Raw genomic sequence first — 12,350 nt, 5'->3', positions numbered from 1 at the left:
ATGGACTGAAAAAATGTTGGTTGTTAAAGGTCCAGGTCACTGCCATCTCACATGACTGTGATATCTCAGTAATGCCCAGTGTTTGAATTTTTGTTCTGTTTGTTTTTTTTCAAATTTACCATGAAGTCCATTGGTACTGCAGGACTCAAGAAATTTGGTGGTCAAATGTCACGCCACTATGACAGGCTAACTTTGCAGAGGGAAAACAACCTCTCTAGTTTTGTATATATTTCAGATCATAACTAATAAGTTTGTATCAAATGTTGATGTTTGGGGGATTATATCAGTCTCTTTGTGTAGCCAGAGGAAAGTAACACCAGTATATACTTAAGCCCCTCACCCTTAATAGTAAATAAGGTGGAACAACAGTGTGAAGGACTTTCCATAGGGCCATTTCCTGGAAAAAAAACAACAACAAAAAAACAGGATGAGCAGGAACTCACAGCAACACGAGCCTGTCTCTCCTTCTCCAGCTCAGCACGAATTCTGTGCTGCTCAGCCCTCTCAGCACGGCGTTTCTCCTGTTCATCCACACACACAAAAACAAGTGTCACTGTATGCTGCAGGTTGACGCATCCCTCCTGTCATTGGGAATACTCTCCTGGAACACTTACAATCCTGTTTACGAGAGCAATGAGCTCCTCCTCGTCCTTCTTCCTCTGGATGAAGTGAGCCTGGATGAGGGACTGCAGCTCAGTCAGATCTTTCTCCTGGCGCTTTCTATGGATGTCCTGCAGTCATGTTTGCATGAGCACATTTATGAGAGCGGCTTCCCACAGCCGAAACAAGATATAGGCTTGTCTCTCTTAACTGGAGATCCAAACAAAAACCCTACACCACTGGAGCTAGATATAAAAGGTTGGCAAATTTTATGCATGTAAACAAACACCAGCTGATCACGCTTCAATTGCAAATTCATTCAATTAGTCATGCGCTCAATATTCCACTATGACTTTGTGTTTTGCCCTTATTCCATCCATCCATCCATCGTCATCTTCCGCTTATTCCTACACATTAAGGGTCGCGGGGGGGGGGGGGGGGGGCTGGAGCCTATCCCAGCGTCAACGGGCGAGAGGCGGGGTTCACCCTGGACAGGTCGCCAGTCCATTGCAGGGCCGACATAGAGAGACGAACTACCATTCACACTCACAGTCACACCTACGGTCAATTTAGAGTATCAATCAGCCTTGTCCCCAATTGCATTTCTTTGGACGGTGGGAGGAAGCCGGAGTACCAGAGAGAACCCACACAGGAACAGGGAGAACATGCAAACTCCACACAGAAAGATCCCGTGCCCAAGCTGGGACTTGAACCTGGAACCTTCTTGCTGTGAGGCGACAGTGCTGACCACTGCACCACCGTGCAGCCGCCCTTATTCCAAAAGTGAAAAAAATCTTTAGACTCAGCTTGGTAAATGACTGGAGAAAATAAATATTCCATTCATAAATCTGTTTATATGCAGCCATGCAAAACCATGCTAGCTGGCTTGTCATAAAGACAAATGCTGGAACAAGATCGCTGTTGTTTTGCTCCAATCTGGTTAAGTGCTGCACACTACGTCAATTTTTCTAATTTGCAATCATGGCAGAAAATCAAGATGTGATAAATCTTGTTTTACTGTTTCCTTCCTTCATCATGATATTTTATGAAGTAAACATTAGCAACACTAATGAATGGTATCGACACGGTGCTACTGACAGTATTTTGGCCTGTCATTTAGCGACAATAACTCTACACTTTTTGTAAATCTTAACTTGGTCACATTCAAAGACTCTTTTGTCAGCATTTATATAGTCTAGGAGTTTAACAGGAAGACATTATAATTCCTAATTGCACCAAGTTTGAAAGTCATCTCTGCTTCACTCCGAGCAGGTGTTTTACTCCTGCAGCCCCCATTGATTGCTTTTTAGTTTGATCTGTATACACGTACTGAGTAAAATGGAAGACAAAAATCTTGCTGTGTCTATCAGATTACTTTATCCAATAAACGCCATTAATCTATAAAGAATACTGGACTTCTGTTTACATGACTACTTGAATAGTCTTTTAACTGAAAAAAAAAAATGCCTATCAGTATGTGTGGACACACACTCATGGCCCTGCGACCGACGAGCGATCTGTCAAGGGTGTACACCGCATCTCGCCCAATGTCAGCTGAGATAGGCTCCAGCCCCCACGCGACAGGATAAGTGGTAGAAAATGGATGGGTGGCTGGACACAATAAAATTGCTGCCTTACAGGCTGAGCATCACAACAGGACAAGAGGTATAGAAAATGGATGGGTGGGTGGATGGATGGATGGATGGATGGATGGATGGACCCTCTCACTTTTGTAATGATAATGTAATGTCAGTGTCTAGATGAAGCCTGTGTGTCACTTACATCAAAATCCACTTTTTCTCCCTCGGGTATCTTTGGCACAGCTACAGGTGGAGCAAACACCCTTAAATACAAAAATATTTGACAAAATGACAAACTGATGAGTCATGTGAACTGTGTCATGTGAACTGATTCAATTCCAAGGAAAGCACTTACTTCGGTTTGGGTTTAGAGTCATCTGTCACATCAAAAAGAGTGGATAAAAAAATCAACATGGCACATGACAATGATGCACATTTTTCATCATTGTTTTAAGTTCAGTTTCAAGACATTTTTGCTCGGATTTGGTTGCTTCCAACCATTTTTTCAAGCCTGTCAAACGGACTGAAGAGTGTTCACTGACTCTGTGTAAGTGAGGTGAGAAAGTGACTTCCAAAGCCCTTGTAAAGTTGTCAGTGTCACAAATGAGTCTGTGAGCTCAAACCTTTCAGCTCACCTTCTTCAGAATGATATTGGCACTCACACAGGGTATGTTCGAATTACCTTCTACTTCAGGTGTGGCCTCCTCTTTGGGTGCAACCTCTTCTTCGGGTACAGCCTCTTCTTCTACATAATAAATACAGAAAAAAAATACTCTGTTATTTTTCAGACAGTGATATGCAAAACAAAGTAACAAACACCCCAGTGGCTCTAAAATCACCGTCAAAAACACATCGTGCAAACTCTTCTTCGGTGTCTCCGTGACATGCATATCACCACCTTCTTCAATGAATTTTGTGAGGCATTTTTTGACAGTTTTTTTTTTTTGTTGCCTAAAACAACTCCCTGTTATGTTGTGTTTTTTTTTTTGTTTTCTCAAAAACTTGAAAAAAATGACATAGGTGATTATTTTAAGAGGGCGATGACATGGAATGTAGTGGATAAATGACAACATGGCACATGACAATGATGCCCATTTTTCATCATTGTTTTAAGTTCATTTTCAAGATATTTTTGCTCGGATGCTGAACGGTTTGATCTTCAACGAAAGGCCCACTTTGCCTTCAGCTGCTGACAAGTGAAAAACAACAACTCACTTTTGGAACAGTAGAAGACAGACAAAAGCACCACACACTGACACACATACTGTGTAAGTCAATAATTATGGGACCAAATCATTTCCCACTCAGTGTTCAACAGGTTTTCAATACAACATGGTGGTCATAATAGAAAGAGCTTACGTAAAAGCATGCTTGAATTCAGTGTGCTTAGGTTAAGGATCAGCTTTCTTAACGGTCTCTTAAAATCTGGTTTACAAATGCCACATAACCTCCGGAAGCACATGAGCATGCGATATGCAGCTTCCTGGGCCGATGAGATAAGCTCACACAATGTTTTATTAGTATCTTCCAGTATCTCATCTATGGACAGACAATCCCAGAGGTGAAAGCATGACCTTTCACCCTGCAGGAATGGCAAAGGTACAACACCTAGTGAGAGCTAATTTCTTGACTAGGCGCAGTGATTTGACCCAGAGCCTCAAAAGCCTCTTTGTAACTTCAGGCACCAAAGTCCAATGTTTGATGACAACAAGTGCATGTGTGGCCATCTTTCTAAGAAAATGATGAAGGGGATTACTGGTGAAAAAGCCAACATTCTGCGCCTTATCTGTTTGATGACTTTTGACGGGGGTGAGCTAACGCTTCCCATCGACTGATTCATTGTGGAAAGTACACTAACGGTCAGCTGGTCTCAGCTCCATTATGAACTCACAAAGAAAAGAATGTTAACTACCTTTTTTTTTGGCTCTAGGGAGGATGGCAAAAGACTGACACGCCCCCCCCCCCCCCCCCCAAAATGGCATGTTCCGGTTGGTATGGAAATTCTTCTTAAGAATTGCTTATTTAGAAATGAGTGTAGATGACCTGCAAAGACTGAGCATTACCTTTTTCTGCAGGCTTTTTGCCAAGGTTATTTGATCAAATAACAGTAATTAGGATCGATGCACGTAAAGGAGGAAAGCTAGTTATTGTTCATTCAGTTCCGACAAGTAAATGGGTGCTTTTAGCTGACATGCTGCAAATTAACATGTTTTAGGACAAAGTGAAGCGTGCAGCAGGAAATTCATGATTACCTTCTTCTGCAAAAGGAGGCACTGATATGAGAAAGTGAAGAAAACGCGATCAAAGCTGTTCCAACAGGTCAGTGGACCACATTTTACTTGACAACTTCAACTTCTAACACAATTACAATACATGTATATGTTTATGTGTTCCTCCTGTTTTTTATTCATGAAACCCATGTCTATCATCATTATCCACAATGTCGCTATCTAGCTTTACAAAGAAATACATCAAGTACTCCCCCAGCATACGGCTGTTTAGTAAAATCTAACCTTTCCAACCATTTTTTCAAGCCTGTCAAACGGACTGAAGAGTGTTCACTGACTCTGTGTAAGTGAGGTGAGAAAGTGACTTCCAAAGCCCTTGTAAAGCTGTCAGTGTCACAAATGAGTCTGTGAGCTCAAACCTTTCAGCTCACCTTCTTCAGAATGATATTGGCACTCACACAGGGTATGTTCGAATTACCTTCTACTTCAGGTGTGGCCTCCTCTTTGGGTGCAACCTCTTCTTCGGGTACAGCCTCTTCTTCTACATAATAAATACAGAAAAAAAATACTCTGTTATTTTTCAGACAGTGATATGCAAAACAAAGTAACAAACACCCCAGTGGCTCTAAAATCACCGTCAAAAACACATCGTGCAAACTCTTCTTCGGTGTCTCCGTGACATGCATATCACCACCTTCTTCAATGAATTTTGTGAGGCATTTTTTTGACCTTTTTGTTTTTGTTTTTTTTGCCTAAACCAACTCCTTGTTGTTATGTTGTGTTTTTTTTTTTGTTTTCTCAAAAACTTGAAAAAAATGACATAGGTGATTATTTTAAGAGGGCGATGACATGGAATGTAGTGGATAAATGAGACTCTGGCTTACAAATCGAGCCTGGATTTGGTTCGAATCTGAAACTGTCTCTTGGGACACGTCGAAAGCAGCGCTATTGTCTGACATTCATTCTGATCAAAGTTAATATAAAATAATTTAAAAGAAAAACTGTCCTTTCCTGGTGTTTTATTGTTGTAGTAGATTAGATTCTGGTTTGAAAATGTAGAGACAGATCATGACGTCCACACAAGCAGTTTCCAGGATTAATCAATAGATTGTGTAAAAGAAGTGGACATGGCCACGTCTTACAAATGAATTGAATTCAACCTGTAGTGCTTCTAATGCCCAGCAGGGGTCGACTTCTTTAGTTGTATTAGGATCCCAGAATGATCCGATTTCTCTTTCGATTTAGTATCTCAGCAAAAAATTTCTTTACACGTTTATGGTCTCAGTCACAATTGTTTCAAGTTTTCTTCAAATTTGTAATTATACTCCAATTAAGAGTAAAACAGAGGACACAGCAGGGTTTGCTTTAGCGTCGCAACCAAGAGAGGTGTGTTCGGATCAAATCTGTCACACTTTTGCTCAAGGAAGACGAAGCAAATAAATGTAAGTATTTTGCTCTTCTCATCTAGCAGGGGTGAGATGAATGGGGGCTTAACTTCTATGTAGATATCAGCAATGCTTCTTTTCTCGTTGACCCTGTACCCCCAGGAGTCCAGGGTATATTTTAGAAAGGATACTATCTCGTGGTATAAAGTTCTGTGAATTTCACAGCCACCTCCACGAAATGTATCCAGATAACTTTTCACAATCTTCATCTATTAACATCATCGCATATAAAGGATCCACATGCAATTAGTCTGAACACACGGCTTTAGAACAATGACCACAGTGGGTTTTCAGTTTACAAAAAGGTAACTGTGGCATTTGTGGCCCTTAATAGTATTTTGTTTGAATTCTTAGTAACTATTAATGATGCCCCCCCCTAAAATCAGTGGTTCAAATCATCACTAAATTGAGTCAACCGAGAATCTTCAAGTCAAGTTCCGATTAAGGTAAAAAGGAAGGCGTTAGATTGAGCAAAGATTGCCCATTATTGAGTATTTAATCTCTGCTAATGCCTATTTTTAATGCCGCGAACAGTGTTTGACTAAAAATTCCCATGACTTGAAAAGCCAAATTCAATCTTAGTGTTCTTCTTGGGACAAATGGCAAATTTGAAAATGAATCAAATCTTGACTCGGCAGACTGCCGCTTCCACCTGTGTGAGGATTGCGGAATACAGATTAGTGAATAAAGTGCTTAAAGTTGTATGGAAAACCATCCATCCATTGCATTCTGCTTATTCCTGTTAAGGGTCGCGGGGGGGGGGGGGGGGGGGGGGGGGCTGGAGCCTATCCTGGTGGGAAGAAGCCAGAGTACCTGGAGAGAACCCACGCAGGCAGGGGTGAACATGCAGACTCCACACAGAAAGATCCCGTGCCCGAGCCGGGACTCGAACCCAGAAACTTTTCGCTGCGAAGTGCCAGTGCTGACCACTGCACCACCTTGTATGGAAAGCATTTGCATAAAATGCAACAGCGATCTTACATATCATCAAAAATGACAACACATTTTTTATCACCGGCCAGAGACACACATGCTAAAATCCTACCCCTCATGCTGGGTTTCTTCTTCTGAGAGACATAATTGGGCCAGACAACTTACAGCACAGTAGCTTGAAAGTGATGTTTTCAGAAAAAACATCTAGTCTTTGCTCACCTTCCTCCCTATGAAGACGAGAGCACAAGAAAAGATGCAAGGGATCAGTCTGAAGCGTCATATCGTTTCACGGGAATCATGTAGAAATGCCTCTGAAATGTCATGTAGGAAGGTGGGCTACTTACTGCATCTCCTCTAGAATTTCCAGTTCTTCTGACATCTTGGACTGCTTCTACCTGAGTGGGAGGGATGATGAAGTGAGATGCTTGACAATAAAAAAAAAAGACTAGATGCTAAAATATGACTTTTACTTATTCAGTTCATCAGTTGCCTCACTGTACTTTTGGACTGCTGTAATGTGAATTTGATACATAAATAGATAGTAGATAGAAGATAGATAGATGATAGATAGAAAAATGATTGATGATGGATAGATAGATGGATGACAGATGATAGATAGATAGATAGATGATAGATAGAAAAATGATTGATGATGGATAGATAGATGGATGACAGATGATAGATAGATAGATAGATGATAGATAGATGATAGACAGACAGATGATACACAGATAGATGATTGATGATAGATAGACAGATGATAGATAGATAGATGATAGATAGACAGACAGATGATAGACAGATAGATGATTGATGATAGATAGACAGATGATAGATAGATGATAGGTAGATGATAGATGATAGATAGATGATAGATAGAAAGATGATAGATAGATGATAGATAGAAAGATGATAGACAAATAGATGATAGATGGATGATAGATAGATGATAGATAGATGGATAGATAGATAGATAGATGATAGATAGACAGACAGATGATAGACAGATAGATGATTGATGATAGATAGACAGATGATAGATAGATAGATAGATGATAGACAGATGATAGCTAGATGATAGATAGATGATAGACAGAGATAGATAGATGATAGGTAGATGATAGATGATAGATGATAGATAGATAGACAGATAGATGATAGATAGATGATAGGTAGATGATAGATGATAGATAGATGATAGATAGAAAGATGATAGATAGATGATAGATAGAAAGATGATAGACAAATAGATGATAGATGGATGATAGATAGATGATAGATAGATGATAGACAGATAGATGATAGATAGATGATAGATAGTTGATAGAAAGATAGACAGACGATAGATAGATGATAGATAGATAGATGATAGCTAGATCGGCAGATAGATGATAGATAGATAGACAGATAGATAGATGATTGATAGATGATAGCTAGATAGGCAGATAGATGATAGACTGATAGATGATAGATAGATGATAGATAGATAGATGATAGATAGATAGACGGATAGATGATAGATAGATGATAGACAGATAGATGATAGATAGATAGACGGATAGATGAGAGATAGATGAGAGATAGATGATAGATAGATGATAGATAGATAGATGATAGACAGATAGATGATAAATAGATAGATAGATAGATAGATAGATGATTGACAGATGGATGATTGATAGATGATAGCTAGATAGATGATAGATAGATGATAGATAGATGATAGCTAGATAGATGATAGATAGATGATAGATAGATAGATAGATGATAGACAGATAGATGATAGATAGATGATAGATAGACAGATAGATAGATAGACAGATAGATAGATGATAGACAGATAGATGATAGATAGATGATAGAAAGATAGACAGACGATAGATAGATGATAGATAGATAGATAGATGATAGATAGATGATAGATAGATAGACGGATAGATGATAGATAGATAGACAGATAGATGATAGATAGATGAGAGATAGACGATAGATAGATAGATAGATGATAGATAGATGAGAGATAGATGATAGATAGATAGACAGATAGATAGATGATAGATAGTTGATAGAAAGATAGACAGACGATAGATGATAGATAGATAGATGATAGCTAGATCGGCAGATAGATGATAGATGATAGACTGATAGATGATAGATAGATGATAGATAGATAGATGATAGATAGATAGACGGATAGATGATAGATAGATGATAGACAGATAGATGATAGATAGATGATAGATAGATAGATGATAGATAGATAGACGGATAGATGATAGATAGATGATAGACAGATGATAGATAGATGAGAGATAGATGATAGATAGATAGATAGATAGATAGATGATTGACAGATGGATGATTGATAGATGATAGCTAGATAGATGATAGATAGATGATAGATAGATGATAGATAGATGATAGACAGATAGATGATAGATAGATGATAGATAGATAGACGATAGATAGATGATAGACAGATAGATAGATGATAGATAGATTGATAGATAGATGATTGATAGATGATAGCTAGATAGATGATAGATCGATGGTAGATAGATAGATAGATGATAGATAGATGATAGACTGATAGATAGATGATAGATAGATGATAGACTGATAGATGATAGATAGATAGATAGATGATATATAGATGATAGCTAGATAGGTAGATAGATGATAGACAGATAGATGATAGACAGATAGATGATAGATAGATGATAGATAGATAGATGATAGATAGATAGACGGATAGATGATAGATAGATGACAGACAGATGATAGATAGATGAGAGATAGATGATAGATAGATAGATAGATGATTGACAGATGGATGATTGATAGATGATAGCTAGATAGATGATAGATAGATGATAGATAGATGATAGATAGATAGATGATAGATAGATAGATGATAGATAGACGATAGATAGATGATAGATGGATAGATGATTGACAGATAGATAGATGATTGATAGATGATAGCTAGATAGATGATAGATCGATGGTAGATAGATAGATGATAGATAGATGATAGACAGATAGATAGATGATAGATAGATGATAGATAGATTGATAGATAGATGATTGATAGATGACAGCTAGATAGATGATAGATCGATGGTAGATAGATAGATAGATGATAGATAGATGATAGACTGATAGATGATAGATAGATGATAGATAGATGATAGACTGATAGATGATAGATAGATAGATAGATGATAGATAGATGATAGGTAGATAGGTAGATAGATGATAGACAGATAGATGATAGACAGATAGATGATAGATGGATAGATGACAGATAGATAGATGATAGACAGATAGATGATAGATAGATGATAGACAGATAGATGATAGATGGATAGATGATAGATAGATAGATGATAGACAGATAGATGATAGATGATAGATGGATAGATAATAGACAGATAGATGGATAGATGATAGACAGATAGATGAAAGATGGATAGATGATAGACAGATAGATGGATAGATGATAGACAGATAGATGATAGATGGATAGATGATAGACAGAGATGGATAGATGATAGACAGATAGATGATAGACAGATAGATGGATAGATGATAGACAGATAGATGATAGATGGATAGATGATAGACAGATAGATGATAGATGGATAGATGATAGACAGAGATGGATAGATGATTGACAGATAGATGATAGACAGATAGATGGATAGATGATAGACAGATAGATGAAAGATGGATAGATGATAGACAGATAGATGGATAGATGATAGACAGATAGATGATAGATGGATAGATGATAGACAGAGATGGATAGATGATAGACAGATAGATGATAGACAGATAGATGGATAGATGATAGACAGATAGATGATAGATGGATAGATGATAGACAGATAGATGGATAGATGATAGACAGATAGATGATAAGACAGATAGATGGATAGATGATAGACAGATAGATGATAGATGATAGACAGATAGATGGATAGATGATAGACAGATAGATGATAGATGGATAGATGATAGATAGGCAGATGATAGATAGATAGAACTTTATTGATCCCACAATGGGGACATTTGCGTGTTACCACAGCTCAACTCCAAGAAGGAAAGAAACAGCAATCAAATATATCAAAAAAGAGAGGAAGATTATACACAAAGCTCCATACGTAGAAAACACTTCATACAAGACACCAAAATACACCCATTTTGCAAAAATAGGTGGAGGGTTGTAGGTATGTAGATAGATAATAAATAAATGTGCGTGCGTCAGCTGTAGGTGTGTGTGTACATGTACTATAAATATGTGTACATGTGCGTGTGTGTGTGTGTTTGTGTGGGGGGGGTGCACTGTGTGTGCGTAAGTGACTGCAACAGGTGGAGGTGACGGAGGAGGTAAAAGTGTCCGAGAGACTCCCAGCATCATGAAGTGCTGCAGAGTCTCACTGCTGCTGGGATGAATGAGCTGCCAAAGCGCTCCTTCCTGCAGCGAGGAGGTTCAGTCTCTGGCTGGAGGCTCAGCGCACCCACGGTCTCATGCAGAGGGGGATGGGGGTTGTCCATCATCAGCTTTGCTACCAACCTCCCAGTTGCGGGATCAAAAAGTTTTTATCCTGTTTTTTTCTTTCTTTATAAGAACTACATACACAATTATATTAGAATTTTAATTGTGGACGACAAGCACACCAAAACGAACCTGCACAGGAGCCACACCTCCCCTTTGCCCTCGCTCTCCAACCCCCCAGCCCCTCTGCCTGTATGTTCCCAGTCACCTCTGGTGCAGCGAAGCTGTGAACACCCCCATGGCAAATGAGGTTCCAGTATCTATGTACTGTTTTCTGGATAGTGTCAAGCGACTAAGTACACAATACTGCAGGCAAGAGGACATTCTTGATATTTCATTATCAGCAGAAAGACCCTAAAGAGCATCAGCAGAGATTCGCGTTGCTACACAGCAAATTCTCGGTTGGAACAACTGATGCTACACAAGCAAACCGAAGAGACCTTCATTGTCAATTGTCTTCCTTTTTGCTGCAGCAAGAATATGTAGTGATCTGACGTGACAACATACACTCATAGTTGTACAATCAGTTTGTCTGTGGCTATTTCATCATGCTAATTTCCCGTGTTAGCTCTGTCGGCATGGATTGCTGAGGTGATAACACATTGGATAATGTGGCATTAATAATGCATAATATAATATAATATAATATAATTATAACCCATGTGACAGCCAACAATGGTTGGTAGTCTGTGTCCAGCATTGTGTTTGGATGCCTGTCCACCCATGGCAATCACGTACAGAGCCAGGCTGCTGTAACTTCAGTGAAGCCAGCTCCCACTTCCTCCTGTTTCACTTCAGAATAATACTAAGCCACCCCAAGGTGCCACCCGGGAAATTTCAGGACAATCTCATGAAGAGTTTCAAAATTAAAGCCCTGTGTACAACAGATATACTCAATAATAAATCAGATTGATACTAAAAAATTAACTTTTTCAGCAAACCTGTTTCACTTCAGAATAAATGTACACCACCCCAGGGTACTACTCAGGAAATGTCAGTTCAC

The 12,350-nt window shown here is 38.9% G+C and overlaps 1 protein-coding gene across 2 annotated transcripts in view; it reads right to left on the bottom strand.

Moving 5' to 3' along the window:
• Nucleotides 1–12,350, bottom strand: part of LOC147263943 (troponin T, fast skeletal muscle isoforms-like) — a 30,749-nt gene that overhangs the window by 17,190 nt on the left and 1,209 nt on the right. The window contains exons 2-10 of one of the 2 annotated variants that reach the window (XM_086202333.1): nucleotides 7,131–7,181; nucleotides 6,667–7,013; nucleotides 4,887–4,949; nucleotides 4,433–4,453; nucleotides 2,863–2,925; nucleotides 2,536–2,557; nucleotides 2,383–2,443; nucleotides 615–731; nucleotides 444–521 (exon numbers count right to left, since the gene is read on the bottom strand). In XM_086202333.1, coding sequence (XP_086058459.1) covers nucleotides 444–521; nucleotides 615–731; nucleotides 2,383–2,443; nucleotides 2,536–2,557; nucleotides 2,863–2,925; nucleotides 4,433–4,453; nucleotides 4,887–4,949; nucleotides 6,667–6,841 — 600 coding nt within the window. In that variant the 5' untranslated portion in view covers nucleotides 6,842–7,013; nucleotides 7,131–7,181. The remainder of the gene's footprint in view (nucleotides 1–443; nucleotides 522–614; nucleotides 732–2,382; nucleotides 2,444–2,535; nucleotides 2,558–2,862; nucleotides 2,926–4,432; nucleotides 4,454–4,886; nucleotides 4,950–6,666; nucleotides 7,014–7,130; nucleotides 7,182–12,350) is intronic. The other variant, XM_086202334.1, reaches the window with a different exon arrangement.

Source organism: Aulostomus chinensis, chromosome 4 (assembly GCF_037954235.1).
Source record: "Aulostomus chinensis isolate RoL2024-O1b breed Wild chromosome 4, RoL_Achi_v1.0, whole genome shotgun sequence".
Lineage (NCBI taxonomy): Eukaryota > Metazoa > Chordata > Actinopteri > Syngnathiformes > Aulostomidae > Aulostomus > Aulostomus chinensis.
The sequence above is the reverse complement of the archived record's forward strand: the minus strand, read 5'-3'. Positions and strand labels throughout refer to the sequence as shown.